Source organism: Urocitellus parryii, chromosome 6 (assembly GCF_045843805.1).
Source record: "Urocitellus parryii isolate mUroPar1 chromosome 6, mUroPar1.hap1, whole genome shotgun sequence".
Lineage (NCBI taxonomy): Eukaryota > Metazoa > Chordata > Mammalia > Rodentia > Sciuridae > Urocitellus > Urocitellus parryii.
The window spans coordinates 112,087,301-112,114,272 of NC_135536.1; the positions used below are offsets into that span (position 1 = coordinate 112,087,301).

At 35.4% G+C, this 26,972-nt stretch overlaps 1 protein-coding gene across 5 annotated transcripts in view; it reads left to right on the forward strand.

Moving 5' to 3' along the window:
• Window positions 1-26,972, forward strand: part of Pias1 (protein inhibitor of activated STAT 1) — a 131,419-nt gene that overhangs the window by 60,519 nt on the left and 43,928 nt on the right. For all 5 annotated transcript variants that reach the window (XM_026408806.2, XM_026408810.2, XM_026408809.2 and 2 more), the window contains exons 3-4: window positions 19,487-19,571; window positions 19,816-19,863. In XM_026408806.2, coding sequence (XP_026264591.1) covers window positions 19,487-19,571; window positions 19,816-19,863 — 133 coding nt within the window. The remainder of the gene's footprint in view (window positions 1-19,486; window positions 19,572-19,815; window positions 19,864-26,972) is intronic.

Consider the following 26,972-nt stretch of genomic DNA (forward strand, 5'->3'; position numbering starts at 1 on the left):
TCAGTGACTTAATAATTCATACAAACCTGTTGCAGTCTGGCTTCTGAATCTACCATCCCATTATCTCAAGAACTGTTTTTTGTTTTTTTTGTTTTGTTTTGTTTTGTTTTTTATTTCTTCCTCCAGCCAAGATAAGGAACTTAGGACTCATTCATTATTCAATGTAATTCTTATCTTAACTGACCTCTGCAACCTGCTTTAAAATAATCCTCTCCCTTGGTATCAAGGACCCCGTTTCCCCATGCTTTTCCTTTTGTATTTCTGGCTATTATTTCCTTGATATTAGCTTAATTATTGGTACTAGTTCCTCAGGATTTTGTTGCCTGCTCCTTTGCACATGCTCCTCTTTGCCACTTGGCCTTAGCCATGTATATATATACACATATATTTTTTTGAAGTACTGGGACTTAGTACATGCCAAGCAAGGACTTTACTGAGTGTTATACCCCCGGCCCTTAGCCACTGTTTTTTTTTTTTGTGGGGGGGAGGGGTACTGGGGATTTAACCCAGGGGTGCCTTATGAGCTATAACCTCCTTCACCTTTTCTTTTTTCTGAGATAAGATCTCACTGAGTTGCTTAGGGCCTCACTAAGTTGCAGATTCTGGCCTTGAATTTGAGATTCTACTGTCTCAACCTCCCAAATTGCTGGAATTATAGGCATATACCACCATGCCTGGCAGCCACTGTTTTTATTAAAATAACTTTAGCAAAATGTTCTTGATACACTGTACACTGCACATAAAATGTAAAATTTGGGTGAATTTTTAAAAAAATATATTTTAGTTGTAGATGGACACAACACCTTTATTTTTATTTATTTATTACTTACTTACTTTGATGTTGGGGATTGAACCCAAGGCCTTGTGCATTCGAGGCAAGCCCTCTACCAACTGAGCTATATCCTCAGCCTCTTATTTATTTATTTTTATGTGGTGGTGAGGATCAAACTCAGGGCTTCTCATGTGCTAGGTGAGTGCTCTATTACTGAGCCACAACCCTAGCCCCCCCCCCCCATCCTTTACTTTTAACTTACTTGTGTTTTTATATCTAAAGTGAGTTTCCTGTAAAGAGGTTATAAGCTGATTTTATAATATCTTTCAACCTAACGACATTAGCCTTTTAATTATGTAATTTAATGTTGTTATTAATGTGGTTGGTTTTAAATCCACCATCTTGGCATTTATTTTCTTTTTGTCCCATCTGTTATTTTTTAGGGGGCGAGGGGACTTTACCACTGATGTACACTCCTGGATAAAAATTTTTAGACTGGGTCTCACTAATCTGCTGAGGCTGACCTTGAACTTGTGATCATTTTGCCTCATCCTCTTGAGTCTTTTCATATCTGTTTCCCTTTTATTCGTGTGCCCCCTCTTGGATTATTTTTTTGTGATTCTATTAGTATTTCCTTTATTGGTTAATGGTTGTGTTATTTGAGAAGATTCCTTCACATTTGTAGCGTAGGTCTCTAATTCATCACAGTCTACCTTCAAGTGACATTTTACCACTTCACATATATACGTAAAATAGTATATTTCAATTTTTTTAATTCCTTTTTTTTTTAAGTTGTAGTTGAACCTTTATTTATTTTTTTGTGGAACTGAGGATTGAACCCAGTGCTTTGCGCGTGGTAGACAAGTGCTCTACCACTAAGCCACAACCCCTGCCCCAGCAAATTTCAATTTTTGCTCTCCTGGCCTTTGTGCTTTTCTTGTCAAACATTTTACTTGTATTTAAGTTTTAAAATTAATAGTATGTATTGTTTTTGCTTTAAACAATTAATTATCTTCTACTTCTACAGATATTTAAATAACAAAACAGTTTATCATATTTATCTGTGTTGTTTCCATTTCGGATGTTCCTCATTTCTTTGTGTACATGCAGATTTCAATCTGGTATCATTTTCCTTTTATTTAAATGACTTTCTTTGCTATTTCTTTAAATGTAAAGATGACTGGTGAGTTCTTATACCTTTGTATTTCTCAGACACCTTTTATCTTGCCTTTGTTGGTATAAGATATTTTGTGGAGTTAAGAATTCACAGTTGAGTTGCGGTGGCACATACCTGTAATCCCGGCAACCCAGGAGGCTGAGGCAGGATGATCAAGGGCAGGAGGCTAGCCTCAGCAAGTAAGGCCCCTAAGCAACTTAGTTAGACCTGAAAACAGGCTTCTTCTGTTTTTTATTTTGTATTTCTGGTCATTCTTATTTTAGTTAACCCTTAAATGTTGGTGTTACCAGAAATTCTGCTGTTTTTTGACTCATGGAAAATTGTCAGGTGTTCTCTCTAATCCAGAAACTTTTCTGCCTACATGAGATTTCCTGACTGGTTATATCTGCTCAGACCTCTTACTAAGTTCCAGATTTGTGTTTCCTTATAGCTGTCGCTCCCTGAATAAGTGAAAAGAAGCTCTAATGTAATGACAGTTCTGGAAGACAGCTGCTGAAAGAACTGTACAAGCAAAAGATAAACTCAAGTACACAGGAAACTTGGTAGAAAAGAGGATTCTTAGGGAAAGGATCAAAGGGGAAAATGGCCAAATGGTATGGTTGTTGACTTCACTATAGGTTCACCAGACAAGTAAACAAAACAAAACCCTTATATCTTGCGCTCATAAGCAAAATAACTATCAGTTCTTTGATGCACTACCAAGAGAAACTAACCCCCAAAAGATGTGGACAGTACAGGAATGACTTGTGAGGCAGAAAAGAGGAATGAGGACAAGGGAGTCCCAAATGGCAACTAGTATATAGAGTAGAACTGTGCTAAGTTAAATGATTAATGTGATTTACCTGAACTCTGCAGGGAAACTCAATCTTAAGAGTCCCGTGAACTGCTGCTAAGAATGAAAGAAAAAAACATCCTTTCACTTTCATTTTATAAGTCCTGCTGCTTTTAATTTTTAAATTATATTGGTTGGTTTTCTATAAAAATTAAATTAAAAATTATAATTAAAATTTTCTAAAATGATAATGCCACTAGTTTTAATTTGAATGCCACACCAAATGAAAATCTTTGAGGCAGGAGTGGTATAATTAGTACTGTGCTTATTATACCAAAAATATTCTTGGAAGAGTAATAGTCACTATTTTTTAAGAACCTAGCAATATGCTATCTCTACTGGTTCTCTTTTATTTAGTTTGTCACTCAACTAAAGGTATCCTAAGAAAATATAATTTTATTTTCATTCTTTGGAAGAATCTTTGAGGATAGAAAAGCAAAACCCTTTTTTTTTTAATTAAAATTTTTTTTTAAGTTGTAGATGGACACAATATGTTTATTTTCATGTGGTGTTGTGGATCAAACTCAGTGTCTCACATGTGTAGGCAAGTGCTCTCCCACTGAGCTACAGCTCCAAAAACTTTTTTTATAATTTGAAAGTTTAATGATGTATTTAAAGTTTTTTTATTTTGAAAGTTAAATGATATATTTTAAAAATTGCATTTCTAGGTGGGAGCAGTGATGCACACCTGTAGTCCCAGGACTTGGGAGGCTGAGGCTGAAGGACCACAAGTTCAAGGACAGCCTGGGCTACTTAATAAGATCCTGTTACAGAATTCAAAATAAAAAGGAGCTGGGCATGGTAGCACACACCTATAATCCTATAGGATAGGGAACCTGAGGCAGGATGATGATAAGTTCAAAGCCAGCCCCTGCAATTTAGCAAGGCCCTAAGCAACCTAGCACGAGACCCTGTCTCAAAAATAAAATAAAAAGAGCTGGGAATGTTGCTCAGTGGTTCAAGCCCTGGTACCAACTGGGAACGTAGCTTAGTGGTAACTCATCCCTGGGTTCAATTCAGTACTGGGAGAAAAATGCATTTCTAACATGCTTTTGAACATGTAAAATTTTCACATATATAGTATTCTAATTCTATAAAAACATTGCTATTAGTTTTATGGGGGAGATTTTTGGTGATAAAATTGCAGCTGTTGAGATTATGGCTCAGTGGTAAAGCGTTCACCTAGCATATTCGAGGCCCTGGGTTTGATCCCCACCACCACATGAAAAATAAAAGATATTGTGTCCAACTCAACTAAAAAATAAATATTAAAAAAATTGCAAGGGGCTGGGGTTGTGGCTCAGCGGTAGAGCACTTGCCTAGCACATGGAAGGCCCTGGGTTCGATCCTCAGCACCACATAAAAATAAAATAAAGGTACTGTGTTCAACTACAACTAATTATATATATATATATATATATATATATATATATATATATATATTTTTTTTTTTTTTTTTTTTTTTTTTTTTTTTAAAGAAGTAAAACATTTCCCTTAAAGGCACGCCCAAAGTTAGAAGGAGCCCATCTTTGTCTTGTGTACATGCCTGGACTCTTTTTTGATTTTTTGGGGTCCATGTCCAGAGTTATAACTTTTGCTATTTCTTAGGGTGGTGGTGCTGTTCAGAGTTATAAATGAATATAACTTAAGGGGTCAAATAGATTTTTTTAAATGTATTTTTTAGTTGTAGTTGGACACAGTGCCTTTTTTTTTTTTCCAAACCATTGTTTTATTGATAATAGTAAACCATTAGGAGCTATAAAGAGTAGCTCTGTCTTGCTACTCATCTATTGCTAATGTTTAAATGGTAAAGAGATATGGAGTAGCTCCTACAAAATATTCAGTTAAGTTGTTAAAATACTTTGTTTTTTTATAGGTTTTTTTAGAGAGAGAGAGAGAAAGAGATAATTTTTTTTTAATATTTATTTTTCAGTTTTCGGCAGACACACCATCTTTGTTCGTATGTGGTGCTGAGGATCGAACCCGGGCCGCACGCATGCCAGGCGAGCGCGCTACCGCTTGAGCCACATCCCCAGCCCTATTTTTTTAATATATATTTATTTTTTAGTTGTTGGACACAATACCTTTATTTTTATTTATTTATTTTTAATGTGGTGCTGAGGATCAAGCCCAGAGTCTCGCAGGTGTGAGGCGAGCACTTTACCGCTGAGCCACAACCTCAGCCCCTCAAATAGATTTAAAAAAAAAAAAAAAAAGAAAGAAAATAGCTAGGTGCGGTGGCACACATCTATAATCCCATTGGCTTAGGAAGCTGAGAGAGGGGGATCACAAGTTCAAAGCCAGCCTTAACAGGACCCTATTTCAAAATAATAAAAAAAAAAATTAAAAATAGCCTGGGCTGGTTCAGTGGTTGAACACCCTTGGATTCAATCCCCAGTATTTAAAAAAAAAAAAAAATCCTTATGTTTTCTTATTTCCCTTTTTCTAGGGGCAGCCATTTTGACCTCTTTTGGCTTTTTTTTTAAAAAATCTAGAAATAATATGCTTGCATTACAAATTCTTGTGCTTTTAAGACATTAAATATTGATCTCCCTGCATGGAATATAAGGATTTAATTCATATTTCTCCCCTGCCATATAAACCATTTCTGTCTTCTTCTCTTGGTTATTTTGTTTGTCATTTCATTATTTTCTATGACTACATATGTAAATTATCTGTAGTTTACTGCTATTTTTTTCTTTCTTGAATACCTTTTATTTTCCTTTTTTTTTTTTTTTGGTAATAGTCTTACCCTCTTCCATGTACTCATTTTTCTTTCATTTCCAGACTTTTTTTGTCATCTGTGTAACTTGCCCACAAGACAGATGTCTAAATTCATCTGTGTAGGCTTTAATTTTCTATATGTATCAGTTTCATCTTCTGTAAGAATTGTCTCCCTTGCCCTTCTGAATTGATATTTTTTCCAAATCTGTTTCATAGCTGTCATTCTCAGGCTTTCTCTCTCCTCCCTGCCTGCGCCCATTCTCCCTCCCTCTTGAAAGACTTTACAGATATCCATGTCATCCTTCCATAAGGGCCATGGTAATATTTGTATGATTCCAATTTTAGTATATGTGCTGTTGAAGGAAGCAGCATTCTAAGGTTTTCTTTTCATTGTCTGCTGTGTGTGTGTGTGTTGGTGTGTTGAGACAGAATTTCATCGTGTTGCTCAGGCTGGTCTCAAAGGCCTGCATTCAAAGGATCCTCCTACCTCAGCCTCCTGAATGTTGGGACTATGGGCATGCATCTGCCTACCTTCTTTCACTGTCATCTTAAATATTCATTTGTCACTTATCTAGGTTAATTTCCTATTCCCTGTGCCTTTATCTTGTTCTTTGTTTTCTCCCTCCCATTGATTTAATATATCCACTAGTACCTCTCAGAGAAAGGCTGCATGGAAGATAAATTTTTTGAGACTTTGCATGTCTGAGAAGTTTTATTTTGTTTTCATATTTGATAGTTTGGTTGGGTGTAGAATTCAGGATGAAATAATTTTTTCTTTAGAATTTAGAAGGCAGTGATTTTTTTCCATTGCCATTTATTTATTTATTCAGATATTTTTCTTTAGTTGTAGATGGACACAATAGCTTCATTTTATTTATTTCTATGCTGTGCTGAGGATTGAACCCAGTGCCTCACATGTGCTAGGTTAGAGCTCTACCACTGAGCCTCAACTCCAGCCCTTGTTTATTTATTTTTAATATTTATTCTTTAGTTGTAGTTGGACATAATACCTTTATTTTACTTATTTATTTTTATGTGGTGCTGAGGAGCGAACCCAGGGCCTCGTACGTACTAGGCAAGTATTCTACCGCTGAACTTCAACCCTCAGCCCCATTGCCTTCTATTTGTAATGTTGCTATTGAAAAGTTTGAAGAGTTACTAGTTTCTGATTTTTGTTCTTTCTCAGGTCTGTCCAGAAACATGTGGGATTTTTAAAATTCTGAATATTCTGAAGTTTTTTGTTGGTCAGGTCCATTTTAGACATTGTACTGGGAATATAATGATAATCTGGAAACTTGTTCTTATTTATGGTTCAGAATTTTTTTTTAAGTATTTTACTTTTTCTTTCCCCTCAGAGTTTTTGTTCTCAGAATAAACCTCTAATTTTATGTATTTTCTTACTCTGTGTCTTTTTGCTTTACCTTGTGAGAAAGTTCCTCAAATGTATTTTCCAGCCTTTTACCAGGGATTGAACTCGGGGGCACTTGACCATTGAGCCACATCCCCAGCCTTATTGTGTATTTTATTTAGAGACAGGGTCTCACTGAGTTGCTTAGTGCCTCCCTGTTGCTGAGGCTGGCTTGATCCTCCTGCCTCAGCCTCCCAAGCTGCTGGAATTTCAGGCATGCACTACCCAGTCCAGGTGACATTTTTTTTTTTTTTTTGATGTGTTTTTTTGTTGGGCTGGGAATTGGATTGAGGGCAAGCAGTTATCCTCTGAGCAGCGTTCCTTCCTCCCTCCCTCCCTCCATGGACCTAGTTTTGAGTTTTAGTTCTGAGTTTCCTTTTTGTGTATTTCTATCAGACTTGTGGGATGAAGGGAGGCAGTTTTCCAGCTGCTTGAAAGGGACCTGGGGATCTGGTTACTTCATAGATTAAAGAATTCTTACTTTAGCCATCTGCCTTTTAGTCCAACTTCTAGAGGTATTTTGGGTTGTATATTGGTTGGTTTACCTATTTCACTCAGCTTTACTGATGATTCAGAGTGAGTTTTTCTTTAATCATGATCACTTTTTTTACCATTCACGGACCTTCTGTCCACTTTCTACATTTTTGTTGCTCTCTTGTCTAATTTGCCCTATCCTGATTGGGTTGTTCTTTTGAAACAAAGTCAAAACTAGCAAACAAAGAAAACCCTTTACTAATCTTTTACTGGAATTTTTGGGAGAAAGCATAAATAGATATATTTACTGCACCAGCATTTTAACCAGAACTGATCCCTACCTCACTCCTTTTAGATCTTTTGTTAGGCAATTCAATTTATCAGTTTTGGATGAGATTTTTCAACTATCATTGTACATTTAGAATCACTTGGAAAGTTTTTAAGAAGGACCTGAATCTTGTAATTAGTGGTTTTGGTTGTATTTTAGGGTATAGTCTGGTTTTTGTTTGTTTCCTTTTGTTCTTCAGGTTATTCTATTATGTACCTAGATTTGAGAATCCTGACCTGGAAAAAAACTTGTAGAACAACTGAGAAAAGGTCGGAGATTTAAAAAGTAATATTTTCATCCATTAAAATATTCCATATTTAAGATTATTAGGAATTGAGAAGGAATTTTTCTCGGGGGATCTGATCCTTCTTGTATCCCAGTATACAAGAACTTAGTAGCCAAAGCTGTCAAGAGTACAAATAATAATAAAATATTGGAACAGATGTCGGGGAAAGTAAACACATTTACATTTTTGGTGGGGTTGTAAATTAGTACAGGTACTATTGAAATAATTATGGAGGTTCCTCAAAATACTAGGAATGGAACCATCTTAACACCTAGGTATACCACTCTTTGGGTTTGTATCCTAAAGAATTAAAGGTCAGGCTGGGTGCAATGGTGCACGCCTATAATCCTAGTGGCCCAGGAGGCTGAGGCAAGAGGATCACAAGCTCAAAGCCAGCTTCAGCAATTTAGCAAAGCCCTAAGCAACTTAGAGAGACCCTGTCTCTAAATAAAATCTTTTTTAAAAAGGTCTGGGGATGTGGCTCAAGTGTTTAAGCACCCTGAGGATCAATCCCTGAAATTTAAAAAAAAAAAAAAAAAAGCACACTGTAGTCATACATACATACCCATGTTTGTAGCAGTACATTTCACAATAGTCAAATTATGGAACCAGCCTGGGTGTTCATCAACAGATGATTGGATAAAGAAAATGTGCTATATATACATAATGGGGTTTTATTCAGCCATAAAGAAAAATGAATTTATCATATGCAGGAAATGGATGGAACTTGAGAGCATTATGTTAAGCAAAAAAAGCCAAACTCAGAAAGTCATATATTATCTCTTGTGTGTGGAAGCTAGAGAGAAAAGAAAGAAAAAGGTGTGGGTGTAGGGATGGTAGATCTCATGAAAATAGAAGGGAGATCAGTAGAATAGAAGAAAAAATTTTAAAAAAAATTTATTATATTTTTATTCTACTTAGTTGTACATGATAGAATGCATTTCAATTCATTGTACACAAATGGAGTACAACATTTCAATTCTCTGTATGTGGTGTAGAGACACACCATTCGTGCAATCATATATATACCTAGAGTAATGATGTCCATCTCATTTCACCATCTTTCCTAACCTCAAAACCCCTCCCCACCCTCCCCTTTGCCCAATTCAAAGATCCTCCATTCTTCCCATGGGACACCCCCACCCCATCATAGGTCAGCATCTGCCAGTTAGGAAACATTCTGCCCTTAGATTTTGGGGATTGGCTTACTTTGCTTAGCATAATATTCTCCAACTCCATCCATTTACCTGCAAATGGCACAATTTTATTCTCTTTTAATGTGGAGTAATAATCCATTGTGAATATATACCACAGTTTCTTTATCCACTCATCTATTGATGGGCATCTAGGTTGGTTCCACAGTTTAGCTATTGTGAATTCAGCTGCTATCAACATTGGTGTGGTCATGTCACTATACTATGCTGATTTTAAGTCCTTTGGGTATAAACGGAGGAGTGGGATAGCTGGGTCAAATGGTGGTTCCATTTCAGCTTTTCTGAGGAATCTCCACACAGCTTTTCCAAAGTGGTTGCACCAATTTGCAAGCCCACCAGCAATGTATGAGTGTACTTTTTTCCCCACATCCTCTCCAATATTTATTATTGCTTGTATTCTTGATAACTGCCATTCTGACTGGGGTGAGATTAAATCATAAGAGTAGTTTTGATCTGCATTTCTCTAATTACTAAAGATGTTGAACACTTTTTCATGTATTTGTTGATCACATGTGTATCTTCTGAGAAGCATTTGTTCAGTTCATTAGCCCATTTATTGATTGGGTTGTTTGGATTTTTTTTGGTATTAAGTTTTTTGAGTTCTTTATATATCCTGGAGATAAGTACTCTGATATGTGTGTGGTAAAAATTTGCTCCCATACTGTAGGCTCTCTCTTCACCTCAGTGATTGTTTCTTTTACTGAAAAGAAGCTTTTTAGTTCGAATCCATCCCATTTATTGATTCTTGATTTTATGTCTTGCCCTTTAGGAGTCTAATAAAAAAAGAAAAGGAACATAGTAGCCAAAATTAAATCTCTTTTGAATGTGAAAAATAGATAATGTAGAAAATCATTGGTGTAGAGGACAAACTTTAGAAATAGTCCCAGAATGTATGATAGGTATAGTTAGATAAGAAAAAAAATTATATAAGAAAATCTAAAATACAGATTTTTTTTTCCTCACAGAAAACTAAACGCAAGGATAAATAACATTAACCAATGGTGAAAACAGACTAAAACCTTTGAATATATAACATATATTTGTTTGAGTTTTATATCTTATAAATATTTAGAGAATATGATTAAACCTAGTTGTCTGAAATATTGTGATAGAACTATATACACTTAACTATAAAGATAATATCTAGTTCAAAACAGCACAAACTTGGGGCTGGGGATGTGGCTCAAGCGGTAGTGCGCTCACCTGGCATGCGTGCGGCCCGGGTTCGATCCTCAGCACCACATACAAACAAAGATGTTGTGTCCGCCGAGAACTAAAAAATAAATATTTAAAAAAAAAAATATTCTCTCTCTCTGTTAAAAAAAAAAAAAACAAAAAAACACAAACTTGAAGTTATTGCTGAGTGTGTTAAAAGAGTTAAAATATGAAGTTGAAAAGCTGGATTATAAAAACAAGGCATTACATGAAAAGGAAGAAGTATACTATACGCATTTTCATTTCAAAAGGTGAAGAACCAAGAATTTAGTTTTAAATTTAATAAAAATAGAAATAGGAAGAATATAATCATAAAAGTAAAAAAAAGTTAAAGTTGTATATATATAGTGGACACTTTGTAGTCATAGAGGTAGATTAGAGAATTTGTGTGTGTTGAAATGAAAAAATGTTCTTTTTTAAAATATTTTTTAGTTGTCAATGGATTTTTTATTCATTTTTATACGGTGCTGAGGTTCGAACCCAGGACCTCACACATGCCAGGCAAGTGCTCTACCACTGAGCCACAACTTCAGCCCCTGAAAAGATATTCTCAAAATCCAGTCTTTTAAAAAAATTTAGGGCCAGGGTTATAGCTCAGTTGGTAGAATGCTTGCCTCCCATGCACAAGGCCTGGATTCAATCCCCAGCAACCCCCCCCCCAATATTTTTAATTGATACATAAAACATAAAATTATGCATATTTACAAAATGCAGATGATATTTTGATACATGTATATGTTGTATAATGGTAAAATCAGGCTTAACATATCTTTTTTCATTTCATCTCATGATGAAAACATTCAAGCAAGGTTTGGTGGCATATTTGTATAACCCTAGTGACTAAAGCAGGAGGACCACAAATTCAAAGCTAGCATTAGTAAATTAGTGAGGTCCTAAGAATCTTAGTGAGACCCTGTCTCAAAATAAAAAGGGCTGGGGATGTGGCTCAGTGATAAAGCGGCCCTGGGTTTAAACCCTGGTTACCTGCACCCTCCCTCGCCCGAATCGTTCCTATTTTTGGTGCCCGGATTGAACCCAGGTGCGCTTTACCACTGAGCCACATATGCCCTTCCCCCACCTTGAAACAGGGTCTTGCTAAGTTTTTAACTCTGGCTTTGAATTTGTGATTCTCCTGCTTCATCCTCTGGCTTTTTGAAATATACAGTACAATATTGTTATCTACAGTCCATTCATTGCAGTAGTACACCAGAATTTTTTACTGCGATCTAACTTTAGTAACTCAGTACTCATTGATCAATCTCTCTCAGTCTTCCCCTCCAACCCCCAACCTTAGATAACCATCAAAAAATGGATATAAATCACATAAAAGGAAAATATATATAGAAACATTAGGGAAGAAATATTAGCACAATTTTGTGCTAATATATTTCAGAATCCTCATGAAGTTTCCAAATTCCAGGCTTTTTTTCTACATGGGATGTTATGTAAGCATAATAAAAAACTGAATATACTGGTAAATAGCTTGAGACTGTTAGTAAAGAACTACTCTGGTTTGATATATTTGTTGGTAAATTATTGAAATTTTTTTTCAGGAGCAGGTAATTTCTGTAAACTACAAAGTGTTCTCAATTATAAAGGAAGTAAGCAAACAAGCCAAAAACAAAAACAAAGAAATGCAACATTTTATATATATATATGTGCATGCCGCTCTCTTCCCCCAACTAACTCTCACTCTCTCTCTCTCTCTCTCCCCCCCCCTCTCTCCCTCCCTCCCTCCCTCCCTCCCTCCCCCCCTCCTAGTCCCTCCCTATCATTCAGTTTTCAGTTTCACTTTTGAAGACAGTTCTGTTCTTTAAAATATTAACAAGTAGAATTTATCAGAATATTGAAGGAACAAGTTTATTCTCAGAATTTCTAAGTGGTTCAATATTAGGAAATATATTAATTCACTAGATTTATTAAGAGCTAACATTTATTGAGTGCTTATTATTGGGTATGCACTGTTCTACGTGTTACTGTTTTATCATCGAAGAAATAATTAGGTGATTCTAGGGTGACATAGATAAATAAACTGACAAGTGGAGAGGTCTAATATATCTCCTGAGGTCACACAATTATTAAATTACGGAACAGAGGTGAGAACCCTGAAGTCTCACTCTTTGAGAATGCATTGGCTTTTGGGGGTTTAAATGGAAACATGCATTCTACCACTGAGCTCCATCTCCAGCCCTAGGCATGGTCTTAGTAGTGGATGTGCTTTAGAAACATTCTTACTGGGAATAAATTCGTAGGTGTGTAATTTTAAATTTAAAAATCAGGTGATTTTTTTTTTTTTTTTAGAACTACAGTATTTAAAGGTATGTCAAATTTTAGGGCAAAACAAGTATGTCTAGAGCACTATGCCTATAAACATTCTTTTTGAAGTTCTAGCCTATGTGATTAAGACTTGAATAAGAAAAGTATAAATGTTAGAGAAGTTTTCCTACCTTGTAGTTAAGGGAAGGCTGGCCTATCTACAAATCCTAAGGAATTAGCTATATAAAACTAAGAGTCATTTTAAGTTCAATTTGAGTGGAGAATAGAACTTAGAAAAACAAGTCAGTATTATATAATAAAGCACTTTGAATAACAACCAAAATTCTATTAAAAAACATCATAAATGTTTAAAACATTTTAAATACTCATTTTACCTTAATTTTATCTTTTGAACTTGATTTGAAAGTAAAACTGTAAAACCATTTTAAAATTTAGAGTTCAAGGACTGGGGATATAGCTCAGTGGTACAGTGCCAACCCAGCATCATAAGGTCCTGGGTGGATGGGGAAGTATATGCAAAAGTCTCATTTTTCTCCCTGTTCCCTGTCCCATTCCCTGACTCCCATAGGTTACCATTTTTAATTAATTTTTTATTTATCCTTTCATTTTTCTCAAATGCCAATGGCTTTATATGTTTTTGTCTTTTCTCTCACACAAAGACAAAAAATCTTGTCTTTGCCACTTTAATGTGTGTTTTGAAGAAGTCATTCCTATATAATACATAGAAATCATCTTGATTCTTTTTTGATTGCAGAGTATTCCATTATATGAATTATTTTTCCTGGGTTTTTTTTTTTTTTGCTAAGAATGATATTAATGGAAACTATGTAACTAATTTATGTAATGTTAATAAATCCTTAAGGATATCAATAAATGGACACAGGTACAGTATTCTAAGACAAGAAAGATTAATGTTGTGAAGATATCAGTTCTGACAGTAATTCATAGGTTTATTGTAATTCTACTTAAAATTCCATTGGGCTTTAAAAATCATAAAATATTTGAAAATTTATTTAAATGATTATATGTCTCAACTCCATCTAAAAGTTCTGAAAAAAATTAATATTGTGAAACATAATAAGAGATTAAAACATAATGGATTTATAACAGCCATACTAACACCATGAAAAAAAAGATCAATGAGAAGATAACCCAGAAATGAAACACATTGGGAATAAAGATCTAATATATGATCAAATAAGTAAACATTTCTATAGAGAAGGGAGGGTTATTTAATTGTGTGCTGATTGAATATAAGAAAAGAATCAAATAAGCTTAGAATTAGTAGAAAGAATTTTAAAAGAAGGTGGTCAACAGAGTGCATAGACTATATAAAAATTTAACTTTTGGTCATCCATAAATGTAGCCAAAACGAAAAATTTAAAAAGTAGACTGGGAGAAGTATTTGTTGCAAATTTCCAAGGGTTTTAATATTCTTATTTTTGAACAACTAATAATAATAAAAAAAAATTCTTATATATGATACCCTATGGAAACATATATGCGGATACAGAACAAGATTGGATAATTAAATAGGGCGTTCAACAAAAAAAAAATGGAAAATGTTTACATGCAAATTGAACTTCTACCAGGATCTTGATCAATCATTAAATTAGTGACAACTCTCATACTGGACAGACTTAGTGCAATTATTAGATGCATAAATTGTTAATGATCTTATATCTAAAACAACCATTTGAAAAGCACATTTGTGGGCTGAGGATGTCATTTATTGGTAAAGAACTTGCCTAGTATGCTGAAGGCCCTGAGTTTAGTTTCAGTACTGCAAATACAAAACAAAAACCAGAAATGTGATATAGGAGATTTCATAAAAATAACCGTACTTTTTGATCTTAAAATCTTGGTAACTAAGAATTGACCAAAAGAAAATAACTTTATCTCCCCACTTTTCTAAAAACAAACCCATGAACCCAAAGATGTTCACAGAGTTGTTTCAAGTGGTGAAAATTTAGGATCAGCCTAAATGATTAATCAGGGAATTAATTGAAAATTTCACGTGTCCCTGTTAGAATACAATACAGTATTTCAAACATAATAATAAAGATTGCACTTTACTACTGAGCCACATCCCATTCCTAGTTTGTATTTAATTTAGAGACAGGGTCTCTCACTGAGTTGTTTAGTGCCTTGCTTTTGCTGAGGCTGACTTTGAACTCAAGATCCTCCTGCCTCAGCCTCCCGAGCCTCTGGGATTACAGGCTTGTGCCAATGTGCCTGGTGCTAATAGACTTTTTTGTAAAGAAAGCATGGGCTTTGGAAATGGGAGGCATGTAGATACGAATTCTAGTTTTAGTTCTTATACTTACAAGTGTATAACGTTGACCTGTTAGTACTTGTTTATTTTTATTTTTATTTTTGGTATAAGGGATTGAACTTGGGCACTTGAACACTGAGCCACATCTCCAGCCCTATTTTGTATTTTATTTAGAGACAGGATCGCTCACTGAGTTGCTTAGCACCTCAGTTTTGCTGATAGTGGCTTTGAACTATCCTCCTGCCTCAGCCTCCTGAGCTGCTGGGATTTCAGGCATACCCCACCACATCTAGCTGACCTGTTAGTACTTGAGTCTGAACCTCATCATCTAAAAAAGGGACTTACATCTTTTCTTTATGATTGTTGGATAGATTAGCAATACCAGATGGTAACAGTTAATATGCATATCACACCTGGAATAATTTATCAGTCACTTTCAAGCAGCTGGAAATCTCAGTGGCCAACAACTAAAGTTCATTTCTCACTTATAAATTACTTACAGTTGCATTATGACTTTGCTGTGTTCTTTCCTCTGGGATCAAGGAAGAAGGAGAAGTAAGACAAAACACAGGATGGCTCTTAAAGCTTTGTCTGCTGCAAGTTGTACACTTCCACTCATATTTCATTGAGTGGAAGGAAGATGTTAGTTGAACTGGAGGTATAATCCTCCTGTGGGGGTGGACCAATATAGAAGGACAGCCTATATTTTGAATAAATAATACAGGTTTTAACAAAGTATGTTCAGTTTTAGCTATCACTTTAAAAATCATGTGACAACCAGGGGTATTTCTAGAGAAGATCAGGCTAGAGATCATCTGAAATGTAGTAGGAAGAGGGGATAGAAAGGAAGGGGCACATTAATGCTGTCTTCAGATATTTGAAGAATGGTTATCACTGGATAGTGAGTTTAGGCCAGTTCTGTACCGCATCAATGGGTAAAAGCTACAACACTATATATTTTGATTTAATCAGGGACATAAGTAGAAAAATGAGCAGACAGGAAATTGTTGGTTGTTTTAAATATATTATTATCTTCAAAATAACCCCATAGGGGTGTTAAAATATCAGAGGAAACAGATTCACAGTATGTAAGTACTTTAAGGTTACATGGCCAATAAGTGGAAAACCAGGTCTATGTAGTCTTTTCTTTCTAATATATTTTGCTATTCTCTATTTGGCTGTAAGCTTTCTTACTATTAAACGATTCATCACCAGCCATCTTCTTCCTGACAAAGTAATGGCTCCTCCTCCTCTATCATCTCTAATGAAACATAAATAGAAGTGTTGAAGGGAAGGTTGGACTCCAAATCAGTCACCTGCAAACTTACTGATCAAATGTACCCCTCAGCAAAATTCTTGGGCATATGCCATATATGAAAAGACATTAGCCTTATTTTCAGATGACAAAATTGAGGTTCAGAGGAGTTACCATTGCACTAATATCGTGTATGTTAAAAACAGAAAAAATAGAAGTTTAAAAAGGGTAAGTAAGGTTTTGCATAAAATTTTATTTTTTTTATAAATTAGATCTATGTAAAAATCTAACATTTACATATTTATGTTTCAATATTTTACAGATATTTTTCCTGTATTCCTATGAATTGTCTCTTGTACCTTCTGAAACGCATGCCACAAATATTGTTGGTTGTTTTGGATGATGTTGTGATTTTTTTTTTTTTTTTTTTTTGGTGTGAATTTTTCTGGAAGGGTTAGTGGTAGCTTAACTCACTTTAGAAAAGCATTTAATTTTATTTTTGCAGTGCTGGGAATTGATCCCACTGTCTCATACATGCTATGTAAGCACTGTACCACTGAACTACTAGCTTTTTGCTAGTCCCTGAAAGATTCCTAGATAACTATCTTAAACCAAAACTATAAAGTCCTCACTGTCATTCATAGTAGAATTAAGCCTGAAAACCACAGTGTGAGAAGCAGTTTTCCAAATACATAATTGCAAGCCCATGAGCATTACAATCTCTATATAAAGAGAAATAAGACATTATTAAGTAATAAACCTGATTTCTATGTGCGGTACAAAAACTATTCTCATTATTTTAGCTATAATCTCTTTCTAAATCAGTTTGTAACAAACACTATAGTTATATATTCTAAAATGAATCTGAAATTTTGACTCTATAGAGAATGTAAATTTTTGTACTTGGGAAGTTACTTTAGCACTGTTTTATAATGGAGCCAAAGATTTAAATTAGTCTAAGCTTATTGGACTATATTCTCAGAAAAGCAAAGGAGCTAGTCACATTGCTGTCAGGGAAATGTTTGCTTTTCTACATTGTGGCCCTTAGTTATTGGCCATTGCCAGATTGACACTTCACAATTAAGATAACCTTTTCTGATTAGCAGCTGATCTTTGTGATAGATTCTTTCAGGAAAAAGCCTTCTCACAGCACATAAAGCAGAAACACAAATATGACCTTTAAGAGATACTGGTAATGGGGTGCAGGAAGTACACACCTATAATCGTAACAACAACTAAGCAGGCTGAGGCAGGAGGACCACAAGTTCAAGGACAGCTTCAGTAATTTAATGAGACCCTATCTAAAATAGAAAGATTTAAAAGAGCTGGAGCTGTACCTCAGTGGTAGAGAACCCCTGGGTTCACACCTCAGTATCAAGGGGAAAGCAAACACACACACACACACACATTGAGATGAAATTTTATATCAGGACACCTTTTCATTTGTTTTATAAGTGATATATTTTATACAGGGTTTGTTTGTTTGGTACTAGGGATTGAGCCTAAGGATACTTAACCACTGAGCTACATCACTAGGCCTTTTTATATTTATTTAGAGAGGGTCTTATTAAGTTGCTGAGGCCATCTTTGAACTCGCCATTCTCATGCTTCAGCCTCTAGAGCCACTAGGATTACAAGCATGCGCCACTATGCCCAGTTTGTACAGATTTTTAGATATGACATACTATAATTTGGGTGGCAGTTGTAAAGGAAGTTCTGTTTTGCAAATAGTATCAAACCCAGTTTAAGCAAGAGACTGATGTAGCCAACCTCATTTGCTTTTCTAGCATGTCTTAAGGGACTCACAGGCCAGGAACTCCTTGGCCCTTTATTCTCAGTGGTCCCTTTATTCTAGGAAATTGCCCTGGAAAAGGACTGTTTAAGTAGTTTAATGTGATATTTCTTAGATTTTTGTATTCCTTTACTCAAATAACAGTCCTCCAATGCTTCTTTGTGCCAAGAACTGAGGTTATATTCTATACATTTTTTGTTTGTACATTTACACATATGTATACACGTGTGTATATAAATATATACATACATGTGCACCTGTATAGATGCACACATGTATATACAGGGAAAGCCAGTAGAACTATTGTTGATCACACAGCATGGTTTATTTTATTTTTTGCTTATAAACAGAAATTTGTTTCTCAGGACCTAGAGGCTGGAAGTCCAGGATCAGGATGTCTGGGGAGAGGCCTCTTCTTGGCCTCAAACTGACATTTTCTCCTTATGTTCTCATATCATAGAAAGAGCCAACATAAAGTTCAAGGTCAGCTTGGGGTGATCAAAGCAATACCCTGTTCCCAAATAAAAGATTAGCCCTGCATGGTGGTACATTCCTGTCATCCCAGCAGTTTGGGAGGCTGAGGCAGGATGAGCCAGAATTCAGTCACCCTCAGCAACTTAATGAGAACTGATCTCAAAATAAAAATTAAAAAGAAAAAGGGGGCTGGGGATGTGACTCAAGAGTTTAAGCATCCCTGGGTTCAGTCATCCTCATACCCATAAAGGGATGAATAAATGAGTAAATAAATAAATGAATCTGGATGTAGCTCAGGGATAGATCACCCCTTCCTTCCATCCGCAGTACAAAAAGAGCCAGCATAGCTTAAGAGTCCCTACTCCAGCCTGTGTTCACTTGTTTTTTTCTCTTTCCCTTTGCTATGCCCTTCCATCACTTCCTCTCTCTCTCTTTCCTTCCCTTCTTATAATTCTTTCCTTCTTCGAGATAATAACAAGCAAACATTAAAGTGAAGTCATCAAAGAATAAGAGAAGCTATATATGATATTTATTGTATAAAACTTGTATGATAATAGTTAAATAGGAGACGATGAAACTCTTCATTTGCCTTTAATATTGAATGCCATCTTGTCATGGTAGGTTTCAAGGCAGATATTGTTACGAACTCATAAACCTAAAGTTTCTTCTATTTTAAGTAAAATTAAACATCAATATGTTTTTATACATGTTCTTAATGTGTGCATACATTATGTGATCATTTTTTATTAATTCATCTTTACTTATTTTCTGAATTCTAATCAATGCATTAGTTTTTGACATTAGTCATTTTGTATCTTTGTGTTTATTATATTATAATAGCATACTTCTTATTTTTCAGTGTTTTAATTATCTTGGTATTTAAATTCTAGAATATGTTTCAGTGAATTAAAGACCTGTGTTTTTTGCTATTGTCTTCTGTATTGATACCTAACAATTAAAATTATAATTCTTGTCTTCTTTAGCATCAGACAACAGTCAGCGCTTTCGAGAAACCTGTTTTGCATTTGCATTGACACCACAACAAGTGCAACAAATCAGTAGTTCCATGTAAGTTGTCCTCAGATATAATTTGCAGTTTGGCCTTTGACAAAGTGATTTTTTAAAAACAATGTGTTGAGTAAGTTAATGTTAGTTGTCATACAAATAATAGTGTTGAAAATATTATTATAGTCTGTTACTTTAGGAATAGTTACATCTCTGATAATTTGTGAAAAACTTCTCTAGAATGTATCTTTGAATCAGCTTCCATGTACATATTTTGAAAATAACTGTAATTCTTATTCTATTTTAGGGATATTTCTGGGACCAAATGTGACTTCACAGTGCAGGTCCAATTAAGGTACAGTGTTGACTATAGTACACATTCAGAGTTTAAAAGATAATATTTTAAAAATTACCTGGTTTTTTAATAAATGTATTAGAAATATTGGGCATAGGTATTTGGGTAAGGAAAACATTCTCCTGTTAAGAGATGTCCTAATGTTTATCTAATTTTAGATTTAGTTTAGCAAGTAGTGTGTTGCATATTTAACTACATTTCTCCACCTTGGTTGCCCTCAGTTGGTTAAGAAGTTCTAGCTAATGATATTTTAAAATATCATAGTGGTCAGCTCTTAGAAATATTCAGTCTTAAGAGGAAGGATCTTACTGCATAAGAGGCAAAATTGTAGATAAGGAACTAGTACTTAAGTTTGTAGTATCCCATGGACTTACAAACACCAAGTATTCTAATTTGCTTTATACTATATATTTTAAATCAAACATTTAAATCTCTTGAAAGTTTTCAGTGGTGATCAAAAAAATTTCCACCATTGAGTTCACAGTTGCTCCTTATTTAGTTTCTTTTTTTAATAGCCCAATCATTTCATTCTAGAATTACCAAGAAACTTTTATAATAATCTCTCTTACTTATATAAACCAATTTTATGCTGCTCTGATTATTCAGTGTACAAACCCAGCTATTCTACATTGTTCTTACTGAAATAGGAGGTAGAAGAGGAAATAGTTTATTTTCCTCAGTAAGTTATTTACCCTATATCATGGGGAAAATAAACAGCTTAGTCTCAATAATCAGATGCTAAATCAAATGTACAAATTATTAAAATTTAGTAGTAAGTTAGGAAAGAGATCTAAATTCCTGCTCTGTATCTCATGGAGCACTGTGAAAACCTCTGATCTGGTTGGTCTTTCTTTCTTCCTTCCCTTCCCTTCCCTTCCCTTCCCTTCTCCTTCCCTTCTCCTTCCCTTCTCCTTCCCTTCTCCTTCCCTTCCCTTCTCCTTCCCTTCTCCTTCCCTTCCCTTCCCTTCTCCTTCCCTTCTCCTTCCCTTCCCTTCTCCTTCCCTTCCCTTCTCCTTCCCTTCCCTTCTCCTTCCCTTCCCTTCTCCTTCCCTCTCCTTCCCTTCTCCCTCTCCCTCTCCCTCTCCCCCCCTCTCCCCCTCTCCCCCCCTCCCCCCCTCCCCCTCCTTTCCCTTTCCTTTCCTTTCCTCCTTCCTTTCTTCCTTTCTTTCTTTCTTTCTTCCTTTCTTTCATAGTAGAATGCATTTTGACATATTATACACAAATGGAGCACAACTTCTCATTCCTCTGGTTGTACATGGTGCAGAGTCACTCCTTTAGGGTAATTATACATGTTTATAGGGTAATAATGTCTGTCTTATTCTACCTTCCTTCCCATCCGCATAGCCCTATCCCTTCCCTCACTCCCCTCTACACAAACCAGTGTTCCTTCAGTCTTCTCTATCCCCTCGCCCCACTATGTCTGACCTGATCTAGTCTTTAAAATGGTGAGTGAAAAACAGAGATTTGAGTTGAAGATTCTAAAAGGGATATGACTATGGTTATTAGCTTTAAATTTAAAAATTTTTTTTAATTTTATGTTATAAAACAATTTGACAGCTAGGTGTGGTGGTTACAGGCCTATAATCCCAACTGCTAAGAGGCTGAGGCAGGAGGATCACAAATTCAAGGCCAATCTGAGCAACTTAGCAAGATCCTGTCTCAAAGTTTTTAGGAAGGTCTGGTGGTGTAGTTCCCTGGTGGAGTGCTGCGTGCCTTGATTCAATCTGCAGTATGGGGTAGAGGGTATGTGAAAATAAAAGTAATATACAACAGAACCTTACCCAAGTAAACTAGTGGATAATCTTAGTTTTAGAAGGCACTTTCAAAAATTATTCTATATAAAAGGTATACTGTATCCTCTCTCAAGGAAGACTATGATAAAGACTGAATAAAGTACAAAATTCTCATGTCTTCATAATAAATTAGGAATTGCTACAATCTTCTATATTATCTGTCTCAGCCATTTACTTTACAGTTCGGACATAATGTTATGTGGCATTATCCTTTAAAAAAGTAGTTCTCAAATTGTTGAATGGAGCCACCCTTTGAGTCCCACACTCTGACTGCCATTATCCCTTCCCTTTTACTACCCAAATACATACATACTTGGAACCAAGTAGTGCTACCTTTTCTTTCTTTTATGTTTGCATAATTGAAGTGTGGGTTCCCTTTCTTCTGAAGAAAGCATTCTAAGACCAAAGTAAACCTTGAAAACTATAGTTCTAGGATAAAAGACCTAGTTATTATTTTACATTAATATGCATGCCTTCTTTAAAGCAGCAACATATGGTTCATGTTTTGAAACACTGTCATCTTTCTAAAATAGATCAGCAGTCAAATTCAGAGTCCAAGGGAATCTTTTTTCCCCTATTATTATTTTATTTCTTTCCACATTTTGGGGTGCATTGTATAGTTGCTGATTTTAATGGGATTTATTGTTACATACTCATAATATAGCAGTATAATTTGGCCAATATCACCCCCCAGCACTTCCTTCTCCTTCCCTGCCACCCACTCCTTGGTTCCTTTTTCCTACTCATCTTTGATTTTCATGAGCACCACCTTCACCTTTCTTTTCCTTTTTCCTCTCTAACTTCCATGTATGAGAGAAAACGCATGACCCTTGACCTTCTGAACTTGACTTAGTTTGCTTAACCGAATTTTCTTAGGTTTCATCCATTTTTCTGCAAATGGCATAATTTCATTTTTCTTTATGGCCGAACAAAACTCCATTGCCTATACACACACACACACACACACACACCATCACCACCACCACCACCACCACCACATTTTCTTTATTCATACATTTGTTGATGGTTACCTAGGCTGGTTCTATAGTTTAGCTGTTGTGAATTGTGCTGCTATAAATATGGGTATGCATATATGACTGTAGCATGATGACTTCAATTCTTTTTTTTGTGTGTGTGGGAAATGTGTCCATCTTTATTTATTTATTTATTTATTTATTTATTTATTGGTTGTTCAAAACATTACAAAGCTCTTGACATATCATATTTCATACTTTAGATTCAAGTGGGTTATGAACTCTCATTTTTACCCTAAATACAGATTGCAGAATCACATCGGTTACACATCCACATTTTTACATAATGCCATATTAGTAACTGTTGTATTCTGCTACCTTTCCTATCCTCTACTATCCCCCCTCCCCTCCCCTCCCATCTTCTCTCTTTATCCCATCTGCTGTAATTTAATTCTCTCCCTTGTTTTTTTTTCCCTTTCCCCTCACAACCTCTTATATGTAATTTTGTATAACAATGAGGGTCTCCTTCCATTTCCATGTAATTTCCCTTTTCTCTCCCTTTTCCTCCCACCTCATGTCTCTGTTTAATGTTAATCTTTTCCTTTTGCTCTTCCTCCCTGCTCTGTTCTTAGTTGCTCTCATTATATCAAAGAAGACATTTGGCATTTGTTTTTTAGGGATTGGCTAGCTTCACTTAGCATAATCTGCTCTAATGCCATCCATTTCCCTGCAAATTCCATGGTTTTGTCATTTTTTAGTGCTGCGTAATACTCCATTGTGTATAAATGCCATATTTTTTTTTTATCCATTCATCTGTTGAAGGGCATCTGGGTTGGTTCCATAGTCTAGCTATTGTGAATTGTGCTGCTATGAACATCGATGTGGCAGATGACTTCAATTCTTTAGGACAAATACTGAGGAGTGATTTAATGGTCATGTAGCGGTTCCATTCCTAATCTTTTGAGGAACCTCTATACTGATTTCCTTTTTTGTTTTCTATACCGATTTCCAAAGTGGTTGTCCTAATTAATCCCATCAATGGTGTAGAAATGTTCCCTTTTCTCCACATCCTCTCCAAGGGAATCATGGTAGTTAAAAATGGATAATTCAAATTTATCTCCAGAACTTGATAAAATTTTTTTGTTTTATTTGGTATCTGTTATGTGATTTTGTGTGTGTGTGTTTTAAATATTTTTATTAGCTATTGATGGATCTTTATTTATTTATTTGCTTATATGTGGTGCTAAGACTCGAACTCAGTGCCTCACACATGCTAGGCAATTGCTCTACTACTGAGCCACAAACCCAGCAACCCAGCAGTGTGTGTGTGTGTGTGTGTGTGTGTGTGTGTGTGTGTGTGTGTTTGATTCATTGTGTTTTAATAAAATAGTCTTCATCTCATCCCCTCCTCTATGGCTAGGCCAGTAACCCCAATGTATTATTTAAGTTATTTGTTCTCATTATAAATGTTTGTCTAAAACATAAATAATTTTATCAGAATTAAGGTCAACATTTTCTCTATTAGACACCTAGTCTATTTTAATTTGTGTATTTTTTGGGGTGGGGCATACCAAGGATTGAACCCAGGGGTATCAAACCACTAAGCCTCATGCCCAGCCTCTTACAATTTTATTTATTTATTTTGGGGGTTGAGTACTGGGGATTGAACTCACTGAGCCACATTCCCCGCCCTATTTTGTATTTAGAGACAGGGTCTCACCAAGTTGCTTAAGGCCCCCCCCCCCAAGTTGCTGAGGATGGCTTTGAACTTGAAATCTTCCTGCCTCAGCCTCCCAAGCTGCTGGGATTTCAGGCATACACCACTGCTCCTGGCTATTTTTTGTTTTTTGAGATAGGCTCTCATTAAGTTACAGAGACTCCCCTTGAATTTGTAATCCTCTTGCTTCAGCCTCCCAGTTCACTGGGATTACAGGTGTATACCCCACACCCAGCTGAAACTTTCTGTTATTATTCCCTTTTTATCTTTTTCCCTTTCAGATTGTTGAAGTGGTTTAGATTTCACTTTTTACCTCATGGAATAGGAGTCAAGTTCTCATATAAATTATTCTTTTCCTATAGCTTCAGACAGCCAGTGTTCATGTTTTAAATTGACCATGCTTTGAAGTAATTGGAAACTCTAACATCCTCTTACTGTTGAAGTATAAAAATTTAGCCTGTAATGGAAGGTCCTGCTAGAGTTAGAGATGGTTCTGTGAGCTTTGATGTCTGTTTGCTAAGTATATTTCTAAAAAATCATGTAGATATCAGTAATTCTTCACTTTTTTATGCTCTGTAATGACTTTGAGAATCTGTTAGAAGCTATGTATTATCTTCCCTAAAAATGAACATATATTTGTGCTCATAAAATTTTACATAGAAAACTTTCTCCAATTTTTTGAACCAACCCCACACCCAGATTCCATGATTGGCAGGTTTTATACTAAAGGTATTTATACCAAAGGTATTTATAGAATATGTTTGCAAATGATGAATATTTCAGACTTCAGAGATAGGATTCCCCCTACCATATATCAAAGGTGCTGTGAGCATTCTATAAAAGTGGAATGAGTCTCAGGTGTATGTTGGGAATAGGAATTAATAATTAATAGGTGTCTTTAATAGCAAAGAAATAATTTATTTTTATATCTATGAATGAATAGAGTGGGGATTTATAAATTATATAGCTATCTTGGTTTCCCCAAAATCTTATGCATTTAATTTAGATATAAATATTTTAGTGAGTTCCTGAAATATTATTGTAAATTCATGTAGCTATAACATAAATGATGTTATTATTCAACATCTTCAGTTCTCAAAAAATAGAGGAATACTTTGGCTTAGTAGACAGAACTTATTGCTAAGAATAAGACCTTGGTCCTAGGTACAGCATTTTTAGTGTTTTCTGCTGAGAACCAAAAAGCATTTCATGGACAGATTTCAGAAATACTATGTTTTCTGTCATCTTCTTAGAGATCCATAATGTACATGAGCCTATTTAAAACCAAGAAGTTCCATATTACATAATTTTAATTGTTTTGAATCAGAATTTCTTAGTTTTATTTAAGTACAGAACTTTTTTCTTTTTAATATCTGTTAATACCTGAACAGCTAGCACGCCTTAGAACATACTTAAATAAACAACAGTTATCATGAAGACGGCTACAGCATGATAGTTGTGATTGCTCAATCTGATAGTTGACAATTATTTTTAATTAAGTCATAAATAATTAGGGTTGGGAGCCTAATGGAGCCAATCTCCCAGCCTTCCCTCGCCCCCCATCAAAAATCTTTGTATAGCTGAGTGTGGTGGTGCACACATGTAAGCCTCCCAGCAGCTTGGGAGGCTGAGACAGGAAGATTGTAAAGTTCAGAGCCAGCCTCAGCAACTTAGTGAGGCCATGTCTCTAAATAAAACATAAAAAAGGGCTGTGGTGTGGATCAGTCAGTAGTTTAACACCTCTGGATTCCATCCCCAATACCAAAAAAAAAAAAAAATTATATAACTTGACTCCCTGAAAACTGAACTCCCTTAATAATTGTTGACATTAGTGTTGGGCCTTACTGATAACCTTAAACAGTCAATTAACACCTTTTACTATCATAGATAATTTATTCCAGGGACAGAGATTAGCATTGCATGGCTTTTTTTTTTTTTAATCACAGTGCCTTTTAACAGATACTTAAGCTCACTGCAGTAGCAACAGGAAGTGCCTACAAAATTATTACAGTAGTATAGAATGTACTAGAGTTAATTTGTAGTTAAGCATCTTCATGTGTGTTTATCCTTTGACTAAGTGTGGTACCATGTATAAAGTCTGTTTATGTGCATAAATTTTAACTTTGTATTTCATTGTAGTAAATGATAAAATAGATAATTACCTACATTTTTTTTTTAACTTTTAAATTTTTGGGTAGTACTGAGGATTGAACCAGGAGGGCCTTGCACACTGCCATTGAGCTATATCTCCAGCCCTTTTTATTTGATTTTATTTTAAGATAGGCTCTTGCTATGTTTCCCAGAATGAAATATTTACATGTAATTATTTAAATGGCCCCTTTAATTGGTGGGGGGCAGGGGACAGGGATTGAACCAGGGGCACTTAACCTCTGAGCCATATCCCTAGCCCCTTTTTTGGTGGGGGGGGACAGGGTCTCACTCAATTGCTTAGGACCTCGCTAAGTTGCTGAGGCTGGCTTTGTACTTGCAATCTCCTGCCTCAGCCTCCCAAATAGCTGGGATTACAGAAGTGTGCCACCATACTCAGCTATCCACGTATACCTTATGCCTAACTATTTATTTATTTATTTATTTTTACATTTTCAGGCTGCTTAGTTTTTGAGT